Raw genomic sequence first — 20990 nt, 5'->3', positions numbered from 1 at the left:
AACAACTAGTCATAAAAAAACGATTTAGTAAACTGAAATAAAAGAATTAACAAACTAAAAACGAACTATACTGAAACTATCTTTGACTCCAAAACAAAAACGAAAATAAAAACCATCATGAATTATGTCCGTTTTTAGTTTATTTTTTTCCTAAACTGTGTGCCTAACATTCATGGGGTTTTCATGCTTTTGGAGGTGATTCAAGCCACTGAATCTGGCTGGTAAATGCTGCCAGGAAATGGTGAGGTTTGAAATGGACCTTGCTTGTGCATCACAAGCTAGCTAAAAGGGAAGAAATCCGCTAGGTAGATGACCTAGCCAAAGGGTGAGCGCAGTGTTTAAGCAATAGCAAACCGTGAACCTCCAGTGGTCGGTCGATAACAGCAAAGCCCYGTAGAGGATTACTTTGAGAACTTTGTCAGATAAAGGTCACAGTTATTGATTCTTCTGACATGTACTACTAAAGTTAAAGCATTGGATTGGTGTGAACATAGGCAAGRGTTTCATTCTACCACATCCCTTGCACCAGTCTAGGCGCTATTCCTTTTAAATTCAAGTCACGTTGATATTGACTTTATAATTTAAACCTATTACCTGACCCCATCACCTTATGTATTACCGCCCCATAGTGGCAAGACGTGACATCCCAAAAAACACAAACTATACAAACCAAATGGCTCCTAGTCTCCCACGCGTCCTTTTTGTCCCGAACCCTGAAACTGAAACTAAATCATATAAAAACATAAATGTTTTTTTAGAAAACTAAAACTAAATAAAAACGAGCAAATCGGGTCTGAAAACCAACTGAAGCTAAACTGAATTTCGAATAAAAATAAATGTATAAAAAACACTTAACTATAATAAGCAGTGAGTCATTCAGGTGTCGACGCCAGAGGCAGAGCTGACCTTGGAGGGACACAGACAGTGAGACAGCCAGGTGACTTTACCATGTGTGAGTGAGCCCATGCCAGAGTTGTGCAGATGTGGCAGTGACCGAGGGGCACAGGGGCAGCCACCAACATGTCTGTCCCCAGGGGGTGCCGTCTTGAGGACACAGGACAGGGGGACACAGCTGGCCTGACTGCCATGGTTGTCTCTCCCTCACGCTGTCACTGTATATCCCCTTCACAGCCAGAGAAGGATCAGAATGCAACTGAGTGGAACAGAATATATTTTATTGTATTGCCATCCAATGTCTCTTTTGAAAGTAGAATAAGACTCCGTGAGACTGGAATCCCATACAGCCTCCTCCTCAGTCAAACACTTATTTCAAACAAAAGGTCACGAACCGCCCTCCAGTGTTTGTCTACATCTTTTTCTCTCTCCCTCCAACCCCGAGGACATCCTTTGTCCATCCAGTCTTTCTAGCCGTCCAGGCCTTTTAACACCCCCTCCCTGCCGCAGCAGCAGCAGCAGGGTGTGAAGCTCAGCTCAACCACTATCTTCGGCTTTGCTTTGTGATGAGTCACTGTTCAAGGGGCGTCCGCAGACCGGGCCCTACAGCATGAATATTTGATACAGACGCAGCTTTGCATCGTTTGTGTTGTTTATCTCTCCTCTCGTATTCTTCTTCTGAGAGGCCCATTCCGGTGCAATGGACTGTTCTTCCGTGAAGGGGGGAATGAGGGAATGAAACACAAACACAATCAAAGCATTGTCGTCTTGTCTGCCACCACAGTGTTAAATATGAATCAGGCTTTGATTGAGCTGTGGCAGTGCGGGGCTAAACCTAAAAAAAAAAAAAATGGACCCAGATGCAAAGTGAATGTGGACGGGGTAATGAAGTATAGAGGGATGACGAGACAGACGCTAAGTTGCTGGAGGCACAATAAACAACTGACATCAGTGTGTGTTTGTCAGAGAGGGAGGGAGAGTGCATTTGTCTGTCTGTGCCGGGGGGACATGTGTGGACTGAAGCACTGCCGCTAACTGCAGTGCGTCTTGGAGTAACGGATAAAGAATGCGTATGTGGTGGCCTAGTGATCTAAGGCACATGGAAGATGTAGCGCAAAGGCTCTTTCAGATCTCTCTCCTACCTTTCACCCCACCTCCCTCTCTCTCTGTCCAGTAAACATCGAAAATAGTTCACGTACAGTGCATTCGGGAAGTATTTATTATTATTTTCTACGTTACGGGCTTATTCTAAAATGGATTAAATTGTCTTTTCCCTCATCGATCTACACACAATACCCCATAATGACAAAGCAAAATCTGAAATGACACATTTACATAAGTGTTCAGACCCTTTACTCAGTACTTTGTTGAAGCACCTTTGGCAGCGATTACGGTCTCGTCTTCTTAGGTACAGTATGATGCTACTTGGCACACCTGTATTTGGGGAGTTTCTCCCATTCTTCTCTGCAGATCCTCTCAAGCTCTGTCCAGTTGGATGGGGAGCGTCGCTGCACAGCTACTTTCAGGTCTCTCCAGAGATGTTCAAGTCCGGGCTCTGGCTGGTCCACTCAAGGATATTCAGAGACTTGTCCCGAAGCCACTCCTGCGTTGTCTTGGCTGTGTGCTTAGGATCGTTGTCCTGTTGGAAGGTGAACCTTCACCCCAGTCTGAGGTCCTGAGTGCTCTGAAGCAGGTTTTCATCAAGGATCTCTCTGTACTTTGCTCCGTTCATATTTCCCTCGATCCTGACTTGTCTCCCAGCCCCTGCCGCTGAAAAACATCCCCACAGCGTGATTCTGCCACCAGCATGCTTCACCGTAGGGATGGTGCCATGTTTCTTCCAGATGTGACGCTTGGCAGTCAGGCTAAAGAGTTCAATCTTGGTTTCATGAAACCAGAGAATATTGTTTCTCATGGTCTGAGTCCTTTAGGTGCCATTTGGCAAAYTCCAAGTGGGCTGTCATGTGCTTTTTACTGAGGAGTGGCTTCTGTCTATCCACTCTACCATCAAGGCCTGATTGGTGGAGTGCTGCAGAGATGGTTGTCCTTCTGGAATGTTCTCCCATCTCCACAGAGGAACTCTGGAGCTCTGTCAGTGACCATTGGGTTCTTGGTCACCTCCCTGCAAAAATGTCGAAAAAACTGTTTTTGTCATGATGGGGTATTGTGTGTAGATTGATGAGGAAAAAACATATTTAAACCATTTTGGAATAAGGCTGTAACGTAACAAAATGTGGATAAAGTCAAGGGGTCCTGAATACTTTGTGTTTGTGGTGTGTGTGTGTGTGTGTGTGTGTGTGTGTGTGTGTGTGTGTGTGTGTGTGTGTGTGTGTGTGTGTGTGTGTGTGTGTGTGTGTGTGTGTGTGTGTGTGTGTGTGTGTGTGTGTGTGTGTGTGTGGTGTAAGTAAACTCAGCAAAAAAAAGAAAACGTCCTCTCACTGTCAACTGCGTTTATTTCAGCAAACTTAACAAGTGTAAATATTTGATGAACATAAGATTCAACAATGAGACAAACTGAACAAGTTCCACAGACATGTGACTAACAGAAATTGAATAATGTGTCCCTGAACAAAGGGGGGTCAAAATCAAAAGTAAGTCAGTATTTGGTGTGGTCACCAGCTGCATTAAGTGCTGGGCAGTGCATCTCCTCCTTGTGGACTGCACCAGATTTGCCAGTTCCTGCTGTGAGATGTTACCCCACTCTTCCACCAAGGCACCTGCAAGTTCCCAGACATTTCTGGGGAGAATGGCCCTAGCCCTAGCCCTCACCCTCCGATCCAACAGGTCCCAGACGTGCTCAATGGGATTGAGATCCGGGCTCTTCGCTGGCCATGGCAGAACACTGACATTCCTGTTTTGCAGGAAATCACGCACAGAATGAGCAGTATGGCTGGTGGCATTGTCATGCTGGAGGGTCATGTCAGGAAGAGCCTGCAGGAAGGGTACCACATGAGGGAGGAGGATGTCTTCCCTGTAACGCACAGCGTTGAGATTGCCACCAATGACAACAAGCTCAGTCCGATGATGCTGTGGCACACCGCCCCAGACCATGACGGACCCTCCACCTCCAAATTGATCCCACTCCATAGTACAGGCCTCAGTGTAACGCTGATTCCTTCGACGATAAATGCAAATCGGACCATCACTCCTGGTGAGACAAAACCGCGACTCGTCAGTGAAGAGCACTTTTTGCAAGTCCTGTCTGCTCCAACGACGGTGGGTTTGTRCCCATAGGCGACGTTGTTGCCGGTGAGGTCTGGTGAGGACCTGCCTTACAACAGGCCTACAAGCCCTCAGTACAGCCTCTCRCAGCCTATTGCGGACAGTCTGAGCACTGATGGAGGGATTGTGCGTTCCTGGTGTAACTCGGGCAGTTGTTGTTGCCATCCTGTACCTGTCCCGCAGGTGTGATGTTCGAATGTACCGATCCTGTGCAGGTGTTGTTACACGTGGTCTGCCACTGCGAGGACGATCAGCTGTCTGTCCTGTCTCCCTGTAGCGCTGTCTTAGGCGTCTCACAGTACGRACATTGCAATTTATTTCCCTGGCCACATCTGCAGTCCTCATGCCTACTTGCAGCATGCCTAAGGCACGTTCACGCAGGGACCCTGGGCATCATTATTTTGGTGTTTTTCAGAGTCCGTAGAAAGGCSTCTTTAGTGTCCTAAGTTTTCATAACTGACCTTAATTGCCYACCATCTGTAAGCTGTTAGTGTCTTAACAACTGTTCCACAGGTGCATGTTCATTAATTGTTTATGGTTCATTGAACAAGCATGGGAAACAGTGTTTAAAACCTTTTATAATGAAGATCAACGAGATCTTCAGTTTCTTGGCAATTTCTCGCAAGGAATAGCCTTCATTTCCCAGAACAAGAATAGACTGATGAGTTTCAGAAGGAAGTACTTTGTTTCTGGCCATTTTGAGCCTGTAATCGAACCCACAAATGCTGATGCTCCAGATACTCAACTAATCTAAAGAAGGACCGTTTTATGGCTTCTTTAATCAGCACAGCAGTTGTCAGCTGTTCTAACATAATTGCTAAAGGGTTTTCTAATGATCAATTAGCCTTTTAAAATGATAAACTTGGATTAGCTAACACAACATGCCATTGGAACACAGGAGTGATGGTTGCTGATAATGGGCCTCTGTACGCCTATGTAGATATTCCATAAAGAATCAGCCGTTTCCAGCTACAATAGTCATTTACAACATTAACTATGTCTACACTGTAATTCTGATCAATTTGATGTTACTTTAATGGACAAAATATGTGCTTTTCTTTCAAAAGCAAGGACATTTCTAATTGACCCCAAACGTTTGAACGGTAGTGTATTAAATTTATGTAATGCATGTGAATGACTCCTAACAGTTATCCATGTCCCCTCTGTCCAGGCCCTACTGGAGACCCAGAATGACCTCCGAACCTTCGTCCCCAACTTCACCTTCAACCTGGGCTTCTCTGGGAAGTTCTTCCATACTGGTGAGTGGACAGGCAGTTGGTTACCCACTGTATGACTGTATAGGCGAACCCAGGGCAGAGCTTATAATAGAATGTCTCATGACAGACAATCCAAGTCTTGTATGTTCCAGAGAATACCATTGATCATGAGGTACATCACCAAGAAAATGCATAGATCAAATATCAACAAAAAAATGCGCAAATTTTTATGCTTATTAATGAATGAACTTCAGCACTAATAGCTAGGTTTTCAGCACCGCCACACACCTATGCCTGCGTATGTGTAGACTAGACTAAACTCCCAGTCTCCCTCTGTCTCTATGCTCCAGGTACGGATGAGGAGGACCTGGGGGATGACCTGCTCCTCTCCTATGGGAAAGAGTTCTGGTGGTTCCCCCACATGTGGAGCCACATGCAGCCCCACCTTTTCCACAACCAATCCGTGCTGGCCGAACAGATGCTGCTCAACAGGAGGTTTGCGCAGGTAGGTTGGGGTGGCCTCTGCGGTCTTTACACACACTCTACATATTCTACACACTGAGGGTTTTGTTATATTGATACTAGGAGACGTCATACTAGGTGGTGTGTTAAAAAAATGCTTTTCTGTTTGAATGTTAGCATTACGGTTGATTTTTAAAAAAGGTAGAAAAATAGCACGGTGAATTAAATCATAACGTGTTGAATCAACCGGTTCTCTCTGCCCAGGAGCATGGCATCCCCACCAACATGGGCTACGCGGTGGCTCCCCACCACTCTGGGGTGTACCCCGTCCACGTCCAGCTGTACGACGCTTGGAAGAAGGTGTGGGGCATCAAGGTGACCAGCACGGAGGAGTACCCCCACCTCAAACCTGCCCGCTTCAGACGAGGCTTCTACCACAGTGGCATCAGTGTAAGAACTCGGCCCAATCACCCCCTATCCTCATGCTCTCTCTCTCTCTCACACACACACACACTAGGTTCTATGTATAAACTAGCTGTTCTTGAAATGATCTGCTATGATTGCTATGTTAAGCTCGCTCAACATGACAATCTCACCGTCGATGACAGCCCTGCCAAAATCAACAAAGACAACTGCTTGGCTTGTGATGTGACGAGAACATTGTCATTTTCAGACGAATGTAATATCGCTGTCAATGCCAATTTCTTTACAGTATCTCTACGAAGTGTAATTTTATGTCCATATGTTTGGCATGGGCATAAACAACAGCTTGCCTGGGTAAGATATTTACGCTCAGATGTCTCATACATTTTAAAGCTGAAAGACATTTGTATTTTCTTTATACACAATGTGTTTAGGATTTWTTTWWWWWWWWTTTTWWATCTCTGTCAGAAGGCCCCTTTTTCTAGCTCCAGCAGTTTTCAGTTATTTATTTATTGTCTGTTGGAGGAGTGCGATGACGTCGCGGAGATGTTAATTCCGACCTCAACACGTCCCTGTGAAATATTCACTGGGTAGTTGGCAGAGACCCTCTGAGGAGTAAACCTAGATTTTTTTTCTCTCTCTCTCTCCCTCTTCTTTCTTCCACTCCCTCTTTACCCCTTCATCAGCAGTCTGTGACTCCCGTTAGCGTGGGACCGTTAGCCACTCTTGTGTTTTCAAAAATCAGAGAGAGCGAGAAAAGCCTGGGAGCTTCAGTCTGCACATCCAGCCTTCCCTTCCTTTCCCTCCCTAAGCATTTCACTGCTGCTTTCGCTGCTATTTTTACCCACAGCCCCAGCTAGCTATTATGACAGGGCCCGATTTGATACACCGTGCACCTCGGCTGAACAGACAGTGCTAGCATGATTGTGTGCTCAGATGCCAACYGATTGCGAGTTGTTSTGTTTKAACTATGTTAGGACAGAGGCTTTGYGTTCGGATCGAGAACTGGGTTCGCTGACAGACTAAATTGAGCTACGTCATATTTCATTCTCCACAATGACAGTGTGACCACTCTAGTTTATTGGGATAATGATATTGAACCACCTGAGCTGGAAGAGTGTGGTCAACCCAGAGGAATAAAAAGTCCTCAAGCATTTCTGACCGAGTGGCCATGTTTGGACTTTTGTGTATTTGATTAGTTATTCACTGGGTACCAGGGTCTGCTTCTATTAGTACACTCCCCACTGTGCAGATGTGTTGCTATGTAATATTGATTGTGTGTGTTAATGTACTGTAGGTGCTGCCCAGGCAGACGTGTGGCCTGTTCACTCACACCATCTTCTACAACGAGTACCCTGGAGGACCCAAGGAGCTGGACAAACTCATCAACGGAGGGGAGCTCTTCCTCACGGTGCTCCTCAACCCGGTGAGACCAGACACCACTAGCATCAAGAGAGGATTGCATTTCACCATCACGGATAGTGCTGCTCTTCTCTCTACGGCTGCTTTGAAAACCCTTTTTTTAAATTGAWTTTATTTATACTTTTTTTTAAATTCATTTTGTGCCAGGGTGGTTGGAAACGACGGTGCATTGCGTGGTCTCTGAATGTCGTTCTGGTTTTTTTCATTCCGTCCTCACAGATCAGCATCTTTATGACCCACCTGTCCAACTACGGGAACGACCGTCTGGGTCTGTACACTTTTAAGAACCTGGTGAAGTTCGTCCAGACATGGACCAACCTRCGGCTGCAGACCCTGGCGCCTGTGCAGCTGGCCCAGCGCTACTTCCAGATCTTCCCCGAGGAGAGAGACCCCATCTGGCAGGTGTGTGTTTTTTTTGTGTGAGAGGCCATGAGAGCTGTGGGGTCACTGGGTGTTTGGAACTCGGGACTATCATAAACCAGGCTGTCATTTAAGAGAAGGCTAGAAGAGATGTTGCCTTTTGACTCAGTCTCCATTGCGTCATACAGTGCAAATGTTATTTTGGTAGGTACGGCGAGGAGAGGCTGGCTCTTTGAACTGTGGTTTTGTGGTGCTCCTGCTTCCACAGTAGCACTCTGACACTGTTTCCCATCAACGCAGAAAGAAGACAGGTTTCCTTCCCTAAGAGGTCCAAGTGCCATCTTGGCAGTTGCTCACACTGACTGTCAATATTGAGTTCTCACAAAGGGGAGAGGTTAATGTGAGCCGGCCGGCTCCCTTTGAAGTTTGGAGCAAACTTGTGCCTGCCTGGGTCCAAAGGCTTCTTCATCACAGCGCTGTGTTAMGTGTCTTGGGATTAATGTGATATCCTGGTCACCTCATTACCCATCAGGCAGATGTCAGTGGGGACCGAAGGGAAGGAGGCAGGTAGTTGGCGTCAGCTTGACATGCAGATTGACCCTGAGGCACATGAAGATGCTCGCCTTGCAGGGCTGCTCTGAACTATTTTCCACACAGATACACTGAAGGCTACTTACCACTCAGGAAAAACAATGGAAAGACAGCCTGCCTGATACTGATTACGGGTTCCTTCCCTAGTCCTTTCTTGTACAAGCATAATTGATCAAGGGGTGAATCAGTAACYGAATGTTTGAGTCTGCTCCCCCAAACCTCTGTTGGACTGGACTGGTTGGGTTCATTTGAGCTGAATTGAAAGTACCCGTCCTCCGATTGGCATCGTTGGTCCCACAGGGTGGATACGGTTGCCTGTAACCATTGTGCCGCATGTTTGTTCACTCCCCACAAAGGTCTCGCTGCTTTCTTGGCTGGCTTTAATCACGTAACACTGGAGTCCCCTGGCCAAGTCAGCGGTGGACTTTAATTACAAACAGACTGCCGCTAGATATGATACTGGAACCTGAAGTGTGTGTGTGTGTGTGTGTGTGTGCGTACAAGTCACATCCATGGCAACTTATCCTGAGGCACCTTACCGTTTTACTGTACTGAACTTCCAGGTGAACTAACTCTGTCACTACAGGACCCCTGTGAGGACAAAAGGCACAAAGACATTTGGTCCAAAGAGAAGACATGCGACCGATTCCCGAAGTTGCTCATCATTGGACCACAGAAGACAGGTGAGCAGTAAACAACAGATATCATATTGTACAAAAACAATATCTCATGAGGCCTCCCGAGTGGTGCAGCGGACTAAGGCGCCACTACAGACCTGGGTTCGATCCCAGGTTGTGATACAACCGGCCGTGACCGGGAGTCCCATAGAGCGGTGCAAAATTGACCCAGCGGCGTCCGGGTTAAAGGAGGGTTTGGCTGGGGGGGGCTTTACTTGGCTCGTCGCCCTCTCGTGTCTCCTTGTGGCGGGCCGGGCGCCTGCAGGCTGACCGATCGTCAGTTGAACTGCGTTTCCTCAGACACGTTGGGGCGGCTGGCTTCCAGGTTAAGCTGGCGGGTGTTAAGAAGCACAATTTGGCGGGTCATGTTTTTCGGAGGACACATGACTCGAAGTTAGAAGTTTACATGCACTCGTTTTTCAACCACTCCACAAATTTCTTGTTAATTAACAAACTATAGTTTTGACAAGTCGGTTAGGACATCTACTTTGTGCATGACACCAGTAATTCTTCCAACAATTGTTTACAGACAGATTATTTCACTTATAATTCACTGAATAAAAAATCCAGTGGATCAAAAGTTTTCATACACTAAGTTGACTGTGCCTTTAAACAGCCTGGAAAATTCCAGAAAATGATGTCATGGCTTTAGAAACTTCTGATAGGCTAATTGACATAATTTGAGTCAATTGGAGGTGTACCTGTGGATGTATTTCAAGGCCTACCTTCAANACCACAGAAGACAGGTGAGCAGTAAACAACAGATATCATATTGTACAAAAACAATATCTCATGAGGCCTCCCGAGTGGTGCAGCGGACTAAGGCGTCACTACAGACCTGGGTTCGATCCCAGGTTGTGATACAACCGGCCGTGACCGGGAGTCCCATAGAGCGGTGCAAAATTGACCCAGCGTCGTCCGGGTTTTTGAATAATAATGGTGAAGACATCAAAACTATGAAATAACACATGGAATCATGTAGTAACCAAAAAAGGGTTTAACAAATCCAAATTTATTTGAGATTATTCAATGTAGCCACCYTTTGCCTTGATGAAAGCTTTGCAAACTCTAGGCATTCTCTCAACCAGCTTCAAATTTGAGATTTTTGGTTCCAACCAGTGTCTTTGTGAGACGCAGAGTCGTTGAACGGATGATCTCCGCATGTGTGGTTCTCACCGTGAAGCATTGAGSGGAAGGTATGATGGTGTGGGGGTGCTTTGCTGGGGACACTGTCAGTGATTTATTTAGAATTCAAGGCACACTTAACCAGCATGGCTACCACAGCATTCTGCAGCGATACACCATCCMATCTGGTTTGTCCAGGGCTGGGTTTTATTTTGTTATCAGCCACCAGCATGGCATTGTTTGTTAATTAGAAACAGCTGCAAAGYTATTCCAACGTTATTGGCCACCTCCACTTTTTTATACCATTTTTAAAAATTATCAAAATCCATTAGAGAAAGAAAATAAATGTTTACTTATTTTTTAGCTAGTCTATGTTATAAATATATATCTGACCATTTTATAAATGGATGGCATTTTGCATAGGATGGCATTTTGCATAACCCCCCGCTACCCCCGTCCCCCCAAGAAGAATGGTTTTGACCACAAAAAGTCACTACATGCTCCAGATAAGGTTAGCAAAATGGCTGGCTAGCTATCTAGATAAGGTAATCATGCTAGCTAGCGCTAACCCACAGACAGGTAATCATGCTAGCTAAAGAAGAATGGTTTTGACCACAAAAAGTCACTACATGCTCCAGATAAGGTTAGCAAAATGGCTGGCTAGCTATCTAGATAAGGTAATCATGCTAGCTAGCTACACTGACAGCTGTCAGTGCCCTATTTGTTGATTTTTGTCAACGCCACGTGGAAATTCCCTCTCCCAATTTGTGAATATGTATAAGAAGCCTTCGCCATCCCTCAGAGGTAGAGCGGAAATGCACATTTAGGTTCCATGACAGGAAATGACGTTGAAATAGTGGCAGCAATTTCCTCTGGGGTCATCATTTAACATACAGGTAACTGTCAAAATAAGGGAAACACCAACATAGTGTCTTAATAGGGCGTTGGGCCACCACGAGCCGCCTGAACAGCTTYAATGCGCCTTGGCATAGATTCTACAATTGTCTGGAACTCTATTACAGGGATGCGACACCATTCTTCCACAAGAAATTCCATAAATTTGTGCTTTGTCGATGGTGGTGGAAAACGCTGTCTCAGGCACCGCTCCAGAATCTCCCAMAAGTGTTAAATTGGGTTGAGATCTGGTGACTGAGACACAAACACCATTTAAACCCCCTATACTCCTTTGAGACCCCTCTTTCAAAGTCATTGAGATCTCCTCTTCTAGCCATGGTAGCCAAAATAATGGACAACTGGGCATTTTTATACATTACCTTAAGCATGATTGGATGTTAGTTGCTTAATTAACTCAGGAACCACACCTGTGTGGAAGCACATCCTTTCAATATACTTTGTATCCYTCATTTACTCAAGTGTTTCCTTTATTTTGGCAGTTACCTGTACATCCAGAGAGACATGACCTGAGTTCGTTCCAGGTGAAGCTAGGGGGTTATAGATAATGCACTGTGTCTCAGATAGCCATACCCTAGTGGTGTGTAGACTAACTGTACTAGATCCACTGCACCAGAAGGACAAGCGCTTCTCTGCCTGGCATGGAACAGCCTTGAACCTCTGTTTATTGACAGCAAGGAGAGAAGGGATGGATAATTGGCATCTGGGCAGTCATTTACGGAGTGTCACACACTTTATTTAATTTATAGGATCACCACAGAGGCAGGCAAGCAGTCAGTCATTGGGTTTTATTGTAACCTTGACTGCTTCCCACTAAATGGGAATTTCAGGTTTAGTGCGTAGCCTAATTAAACTTCTTAAAGATGTCTTAAGGGAGCGATAGCCCTCCTGAGACTGCTGTAAAATGGCCATGTTAATCTTTTCAATAAAAACGGATTAGGGGGTTGGGTCTGAGAGTAAATGTACATATTTCACCATTGTAATTACCAAACTGCACCAGCATTCACTATAGTCTCATCAGCCATCTTGTCTGTCAACTTCACATCCACCACTCCTCTTTACCTGGCACTTTATCTCTTACTTAGTAGAGTGTTTTGGGCTCTCAGCCTCTAGCTAGACCTGTTGCTATTTAAAGCTATAGCACATTTCAGATGGGTAGTAAATAGCTGTGGTAAAGAACCAGAAATATATCAAATTTTTTAGCATTTACCAGTGGTGGGAAAAGTGAAAAATTGTCATACCTTAATAGAAAATGACTCGAGTAAAAGTGAAAGTCACCCAGTAAAATACTACTTGAGTAAGACTAAAATGATTTGGTTTTAAATATACTTAAGTGTCAAAGTAAAAGTATAAACCATTTCAAATTCCTTATTAAGCAAACCAGGCGGCATTATTTTTTAAATTGACGGATAGCCAGGGGCACACTCCAACACTCAGACATAATTTACAAACTAAGCATTTGTTTTTAGTGAGTCCGTCAGATCAGAGGCAGTAGGGATGACCAGGGATGTTCTCTTTGATAAGTGCATGAATTGGACTATTTTCCTGTCATAATGTAACGGGTAATTTTGGGTGTCAGGGAAAATGTATGGAGTAAAAAGTACATTATTTTCTTTAGGAATGTAATGAAGTAAAAGTTGTCAAAAATATAAAAAGTAAAGTACAGATACCCTCAAAAACGACTTAAGTAATACTCTAAAGTATTTTTACTTAAGTACTTTACACCCCTGGSATTTACAGTTCCTTCAAAGTATTCACCCCCTTGATTTTTCCCCCACATTTTGTTACAGCCTGAATTTAAAATTTATTAAATTGAGATGTTGTGTCACTGATCTMCGCACAATACCCCATAATGTCAAAGTGGAATTTTGTTTGTAGAACTTTTGGGAAATCAATTAAAAAAAATGAAAATCTGATATCTCTTGAGTTAGTAAGTATTCAACCCCTTCATAGCAAGCCTAAATAAGTTCAGGAGAAAAAAATGTGCTTAACAAATCACATAAGTTGTATTGASCCATTCTGTGTTCAATAATTGTGGTTAACCTGATTTTTTTTTTTTTTTTGAATGACTACCCAATCTCTCTACCCCACACATACAATTATCTGTAAGGTCCCTCAATCGAGTAGTGAATTTCAAACACAAAGACCAAGGAGGTTTTTCAATGCCTCGTAAAGAAGTGCACCAATTGGTAGATGGGTAAAGAAAAAATACACTGAATATCCCTTTGAGAATGGTTATTAATTAGGCTTTGGATGGTGTATCAATACACCCAGTCACTACTACTAACTCTATTGCCAAAGAGGAAGGAAACCACTCGGGGTTTCCAGTCAATTACAGAGTTTAATGGCTGTGATTGGAGAAAACAACAGGATGGATCAACAACATTGTAATTACTCCACAATACTAACTTAACTGACAGAGTAAAAAGAAGGAAGCCTGTACAGAATAAAATATTCCAAAACATGCATCCTGTTTGCAACAAGGCACTAAAGTAAAAAATGTGTCAAATAAATAAACTTTTCGTCCTGAATACAAAGGGTTATGTTTGGGAAAATCCCCAAAAAAACACATCGGAGTGCCATGTTTTCAAGAATGTTGGTGGCTGCATCATTTTGTGGGTATGCTTGTTATCGGCAAAGACTAGGCAAAATCCTAGAGGAAAACCAGGTTCAGTCTGCTTTCTAACAGACACGGGGAGATGAATTCACCTTTCAGCAGGACAATAACCTAAAACACAAGGCCAAATATACACTGGAGTTTCTTACCAAGACAACATTGAATACTAATCACGACATCGAATACTAATCTAATCAAGATATATTAGTGTTTTATTTTTCATTTTTAATACATGTAAGAATTCTTCTCCCACTTTGACATTGTAGAGTATTTTGTGTCGATCGTTGACCAAAAATGAGAATGAAATATATTTTATCCCACTTTGTAACACAACAAAATTTGGAAAAACTGAAGTGGTGCGAATACTTTCTGAAGGGACTATGTCTAATATCTAACATATATTTACATCGTCTAATAGTATCTATATTGGATATTTGTATCAGCAATACTCATGAAAACTGCTGGTCTTTGTGCAGGCACCACAGCCCTGTATCTGTTCCTGGGGATGCATCCTGATCTGACCAGTAACTACCCCAGCAAAGAGACCTTTGAGGAGATCCAGTTCTTCAATGGCCACAACTACCACAGAGGCATCGACTGGTATGTGACTTCCCTTGTCCTACTTTATCATTTTCATTACCACCACTCTGGCACTAATTCCTCTTCTCCAAGACATTTCCAACATTTCTGGTTGGGTTTTGGGGGTAGCATGTTAGAATGGAAAGAGAAATCGCTAATGTTAACCCGCCATGCTTTTCATAGTGTATTAAACCAACTGTTTTGAGACGTATTCCAGTTAATATTTTTGGCTTTAGTGGAATGTTTCATCCTTCAAAGGGAGAGGCTTTGGTTCATCCCCCTCTGAGCTCAATCATTGATTAACAGAAAGCAGACCATTGTATTAATGTGTGGTGGGCTCGGTTGTGGAAAATTGGTCTCTTTMAGCTAGTGACTGGTTTATGCCGGTGCAGTCATATGTTTTATCCAGAACATTTAATCATTTTCGTAGTTATTGATGAAACATTAAACTAGTCTGTTTACGTAGGATGTTGGTATTTGTTATATGGACACGAATGACATTGTTTATCTTGAATCATTCTGATCCTTAGATCCTTTTTGTCAGGCAATTGTTGTTGTTGTACTTTAAATGGTGATAACCAAATTGTCTTTTGGTGACCGATTCATCTAATCCGGTTCAAACTGCTCTGTCTGTTTGTCCTCGCTGGAACAGGTACATGGAGTACTTTCCCCTACCCTCCAACACCAGCTCAGACTTCTACTTTGAGAAGAGCGCCAACTACTTTGACTCGGAGGTGGCTGCACGCCGTGCAGCCGCCCTCCTGCCCAAGGCCAAAATCATCACCATCCTCATCAACCCTGCAGACAGGGCCTACTCATGGTACCAGGTGAGCCTCGCTCCCAGAGAAAAAACACTTCCCATCGTTCCATTTCCAACACCAGACTCTATTATAGGGATAGCAATTGGGTGAAATGCTGTGGGTGGCTTCAGGGTAGCTTCACTCCTTTTCCAGGTCAGCCGCATTGCTGATTTCCCTTGAGCTTGCAAATAAAGTATCTAATATGCTGGTATAGAAATAGGTGATGTACCGGTTTGTAGGAGTGTGAAATGAGTTGGAATGCCCTCTGCAAGGACACAGYACTCTGGAGGAATCTGGCAAGGTGGGCTGACTGTGATGTCATATCTGTCTGTTCTGCCCCAGCACCAACGTGCCCATGGTGACTCGGTCGCCCTGAAGTATACTTTCCATGACGTCATCACTGCTGGCCGCAATGCCCCCATCAAGCTGCGGGTGCTCCAGAACCGCTGTCTGGTACCGGGCTGGTACGCCACCCATCTGGGCCGCTGGCTCAACCACTACCACCCCAGCCAGGTACGTTTGGTCATCTGGGTCCCAGGTGTGCATGCTTATACTCATGTGTGTTTACAGGGATTGTGCATAAGCATGTGGTTAAATGGAAACAAACATTTATTCAGTCTGTATATACTATATGAACGTGTTTAGTACAGTGTGTGTGTGTGTATAGACTGTTGTTGGTGTTGAATTTAAGACCGCTCACCTAGTCTATCTGACCTACTGTGCTGTTGTAACTGGTTCCTCAGATTCTGGTTCTGGATGGTCAGGTRCTGAGAACAGAGCCTTTTGCYTTGATGGACAAGATCCAGAAGTTCCTTGGGCTGACAAACACACTGAACTACCACAAGATTCTAGCGTGAGTGTCTTATTYGGGCTTCGACACACTGTAGACCCACTTGCTGGAGCCAACACATGGCAAATGAAGGCTTTTGTTTCCCTAACCGTTGTGAAATGTAACATTATGCGTATTAATGCATTGAGCTGGCCGACACYGGTGTGGTTGTGCAGGAGCCTATCTTTCCTGTTTAGAGCAGAGGTGCTTGCTTTGTGAACAGCTTTGATGTGATTTTCAGAATGTTCCCTTCTGGAGGGATTACCATCGCTTTGACATCTCTCTGCCAACCTATTCCCTTTCTTCTGCCTCCCCCTGGTCTCCAGCCCCCCCATATATCTCTGTTTCTGCCTCTGATGCTTGACCACATAATCACTCAGCCATCCTTGTAAACAGCAACATCTGTCGGCCACATCCTCTGTAGACAATGGATATGTTTTGTCCCGCGTCTCTTCTCTAAACACGAAGAGCCGCAAACCATCTGTTCAGGATGTTCCCTTTTTGATTAGGTTGGGAATTTATTTTCATCATTTTGACTGGCCCTCCTCCGTTTTATGGTTCTGTGTTCCTCTGTTCCAGGTTTGATCCCAAAAAAGGGTTCTGGTGCCAGTTGTTAGATGGGGGGAAGACCAAATGCTTGGGCAAGAGTAAAGGACGGAGATACCCTGACATGGACACAGATGTAAGTTATGAACCTTTCCCTAAAGAGAAGTGGATTAAATTATTCAACACTTATTTCACTTTTGTCACCTTGAAAAGCAAGTATTTTTWGATTTTATAGAAGAAAAAAATATTTATTTCCTACAGTCAGTGMTGCTTTATCATTGCTTGTCTGTGACAGACTCCGCTCCTTTCAGGCTGGGTTTGGAAAGCCACCAGATCGGGMAGAGTGTCTAATGAGCAGACATAGAGAGGGGTTGTGAGGGGGGCAGGGTGGGCAGTGGGCACAGCTCAGGTCCTTGAAGTTACCTTGACTGTTTTGGCACAGACACCTCGGAGGTAATTAGCTGGGTAATGGCGGGTGATTTTTCTCTCTGCTGCAGTCAGAATGGCAGGGCTCATGAGACTCACAGAGCTGCAGTGCMCGCTGCCTGAGTTGCTCAGTATCTGGGCAAAAAAAATCTCTGCACACTAAGTTAACTACAGATCATATACAATGTAATGTGGTATTGTTCCCTGTGCATAAAAGTTAGATATTCATGATAACATTGAATATTTTTATATAATTTGAGCACCACCTAAATGGGCAGCTACTGTGGGTGGGAGCTATAAATGATGTATTGGTCTATTCAAATTTTTCTTGTAACTATATKGCCCTATATTTGACTCTCTCTCTCCCCCTCTCTCTCTCATCCTGTGGCAGTCTCGCGCCTTCCTTAGGGAGCATTACAGGGACCACAACATAGAGCTGTCCAAGCTGCTCTATAAGATGGGCCAGCCTCTGCCCAGCTGGCTCAGGGAGGAGCTGATCCACACCAGGTAGCCTCAGCATGGCCGGGGACACAAGGACAGAGACGCCACCCCAACCTGCCCACACATAGGGGGTRCACTCTCCCCTCCGCTCCAGCCAGCCAGCGCCACGCGGGGTGACCAGGAGCTGAGGAAGCAGGAGAGACACAGCAGGCCCTCCATGCCCACTCAACCCAGTGGCCCCCAGCGACCCCAGTTTGGGGTGTGGGCCTCAGAAGGGAAAAGAGGCAGGGGTGAAGGAGAGACATGAACTGTGTTTAGGATTGTTCCATTTCTTTCTCAGAAAGAATGACAAAGTGCCCGTCTTGACCATGGGCACATGCACACAGCAACGCTGGGGCCAAGAGAGAGGAGGGAGGGATCAAAGAGATGTATCATTTCCTCAAGGAGAACCAATGTTGTTATTCGGTCTCTCACACAGACAGGCAGACACACTCACTCTCTGTGCGCTTTGCAGAGGGCGGAGAAAGACTTTGTTTCTCTGTGCCAGTTATGGAAAAATACACTAGCCAATAATGGATATTCAAGTGCCGGAGTGGAATGTTAATTTGAAAGTATTTCTGAATTTATATTTTAATCATTAACACTCATATACTGCTGGATGTCTGTATTTCTTTCCGAGCTGTTATGGTTGCACGATGCGTCTTTCGAGCATTGTATGTTCCTTTCAACTGTCCCATGTTTTTAATCTGTGTTCATCTGAAAACATAACTGGAGTCCATGAATTGCTCCCACAGACCACACCGACACTTGACCTTTATCAAGTCAAGTCAAATCACCTTTTGGTCTTTAAGACCTTCAATCGAATGAATCCACAGTACAGTGGGATTAAAAAAGTGGAAAAYGGTCATATTTCCAAATGAGACCAGCTTGCTTTGTATTGGTCAGTGGAACGTTGTCCTYGGTCGTAACTGCCTTAATAATGATATATTGAAACCCATTCCTAAATACAGCTGGACCCTACCATGTCTGTAGAGTACACTACAAACTGAACGTAAATGTGACATGAAAAATGTAGCTGCCTGTTTTAAAGGCCTTAAAGTGGATATTGCAATTTCACTCCAAGGAGACGGGCATCCTCGTCGCCATCCAACTAGTTACTGTACCGAGCACGTCTCTTGATTTTCCCGCTAATAGAGCAGGATGTTGATTCCTGGTCTTTCCCAACTCAGCTGACTAGAGCTTAATCACTTCCCTATTCATTCTGTCATCTGATTGGTTACTCCTTTTGTGCCTGTACAATAGGTGAGTGCAGAATACAAGGATRTCTTTTGATCGGCTCCACTGGGGAAGGATACTGGTACCCCTAGCCCTTGTCTCCTAGTTTCCAGTTACAGACAACACTGTCTTCCCTTCCACTTGGAATGGCTTTGCCACATGTTGTGGTCAAACCAACACACCAGAGGAGCGTAGTTCACAGCAACATATCTCTAGCTCTGCGGTGGTTGATTTAGTATGCCCTTTGAACCCAAGCCCACTGGATCAGTTGGTAGTGTAACTGGCGGCCTGTAAGAAGTGGTCCTTATCCTTCCGTGTAGGATGGCTCTTAAAGGTTCACACTGTCCCGTGTCATCCTCGGACATTATTCATCAACGCAGCTTATAGTCCGAGCCCACTTCATAGTGTCCAATCAGGTGTGTTCTGCAAAGACTTTGGGGGAAATTAAGAGGTGAAATTGGATTTGAAGCTGCAAATTCAAGACTGTTAATCCCACCCTCTGGAGGAGCTGGGGTGTTCTATACAGGAGACATTGAGAGCTTTTTTTCTTCTCAGTTTATTAGTCAAGGTTATAGGAATGTAAACTCGCATCATTTTATCTCCTGTCAGTTGCTATGGATGCATATACGAATAATATGAACATATCTGGGAGGTTAATGTTTCTTTGTTGTATTACAATCCGGTATGTACAAATACATGATCTACTCTGAATCCATGCTCTCCTAGAAGCACAATATTTATTTCTCAACACAATGTAAGAAGAAGGTTTTGGTACAACTTTCCTGTTAAGGAGAACAGTCCTTGTTTGTGTGAGGGATTTTGCAGTGCTCCAGAATACGAGGGTCCATTTAGCATTTTGTATTACCTGGACCCTTGTAAAGAAGTGTGGTCTTATGGGTCCATTCTAGATGAATTGTATTTAAGGTACTGAATCATGCACCTTGTGTGGTGACACAAATGCTGCTCTCATTTCAATTTGTTCAAGGAGCTGTAATATATTCACAAATCCTTTGTCTCGTCATTTCCTTTTGCTTTTGAGCCATTTTACAATGCAATATAAAGTACAAGTGTTCTGGTTCAGAGTATCAGGGAGGGTGTTGTGTTCTTTGAGCCTAGACACTACGGTCAGGAGATGGGCCGAGCGAGTTCCCATGTCTGGGCAGCTCCTTCTTTACCCCACTCACTCAGCCGAAGTCCCAGTGAATTTCACTCTGTATGATAATGTTGGACATAGAGTAGTGATCATTCATTAACTATAAGGAAATGATAATCATCTGGACTGTACAATCAACCAATTGTTGTTAATATTTTTTTATTGTTTGTAGCTAATATTTTTGATTTTTAATTTACAAATAAAGAAACCACTGTCTTTTAAACTTTTGTCATGCAGTTTAATTTYCCATGTAGTTGACGACGATATTTTGGAGTATGTAATATGATAAGAGCAGGACAGGGACYCACCCTAAAAGCTGTGTAAGACAATGTGGCACACAAACGAGGTTTCATCCAATTGGCGACAGATTTTAATGCGAATATAATAAAAAATCATAAAGAAAATATGCGCATTTTCGCACCAAACGGATTTGTTGCGGATAAAAGTCAGTGCGTGATGACAGTGCAGAAATGTTTGTTTTTTTCACTTACATGTTCATGTACCGAATAATAAAAGTTCAATGTGTTTCCGTCGCATTTWAAATTTTACCGAGTCAATTCTACCGTGTTTTGCGTGAAATAGCAAATACAGCTACTCTGGTCCTGGCATTTGAGCTCTAACCAACAGCACRCAGATACAGTGCGGGTAGGCTAGTTTATGGATAAGAGCGAGAATAGTTTTATTTGTCAAACGGCAGGCAAKCATCAATCATGTCACCAGAATCAGACCCTCGATATATATGGGAAAGGAGCATCAAGATCATCGTGCACTTTCACCACCCTGTGAAGTTCATAACTTCATCTGTAGCCTAATAAACTGCATGGTGTCCTGAGTCGTATTGGGAGGACCACACACCATATCATCGCGTTGACTCCAAGTTTACTTCGATCTGATGGTTATTATATAACATTTGCGCATAAGGGCGTTTCCAGCACAATTTATGTCAATTAATTTCACCGACACAAAAATATCCCATGTCAAACAAATTATGTCGGCATTTATAAAATTGTACCGAAACT

The 20990-nt window shown here is 44.1% G+C and overlaps 1 protein-coding gene across 2 annotated transcripts in view; it reads left to right on the top strand.

Annotated features, from left to right (window-relative positions):
• Positions 1 to 20194, top strand: part of ndst1b (N-deacetylase/N-sulfotransferase (heparan glucosaminyl) 1b) — a 102988-nt gene extending 82794 nt beyond the window's left edge. For both annotated transcript variants that reach the window (XM_023967859.2, XM_023967861.2), the window contains 12 exons: positions 5288 to 5375; positions 5684 to 5838; positions 6060 to 6245; positions 7516 to 7644; positions 7860 to 8042; positions 9178 to 9274; positions 14399 to 14522; positions 15154 to 15328; positions 15644 to 15814; positions 16045 to 16154; positions 16710 to 16812; positions 17494 to 20194. In XM_023967859.2, the coding sequence (XP_023823627.1) occupies positions 5288 to 5375; positions 5684 to 5838; positions 6060 to 6245; positions 7516 to 7644; positions 7860 to 8042; positions 9178 to 9274; positions 14399 to 14522; positions 15154 to 15328; positions 15644 to 15814; positions 16045 to 16154; positions 16710 to 16812; positions 17494 to 17613 (1641 nt within the window). In that variant the 3' untranslated portion in view covers positions 17614 to 20194. The remainder of the gene's footprint in view (positions 1 to 5287; positions 5376 to 5683; positions 5839 to 6059; positions 6246 to 7515; positions 7645 to 7859; positions 8043 to 9177; positions 9275 to 14398; positions 14523 to 15153; positions 15329 to 15643; positions 15815 to 16044; positions 16155 to 16709; positions 16813 to 17493) is intronic.
• The last annotated feature ends 796 nt before the right edge of the window (positions 20195 to 20990 follow it).

This window comes from Salvelinus sp. IW2-2015, linkage group LG23 (assembly GCF_002910315.2).
Source record: "Salvelinus sp. IW2-2015 linkage group LG23, ASM291031v2, whole genome shotgun sequence".
Taxonomy (NCBI): Eukaryota; Metazoa; Chordata; class Actinopteri; order Salmoniformes; family Salmonidae; genus Salvelinus; species Salvelinus sp. IW2-2015.
The sequence above is the reverse complement of the archived record's forward strand: the minus strand, read 5'-3'. Positions and strand labels throughout refer to the sequence as shown.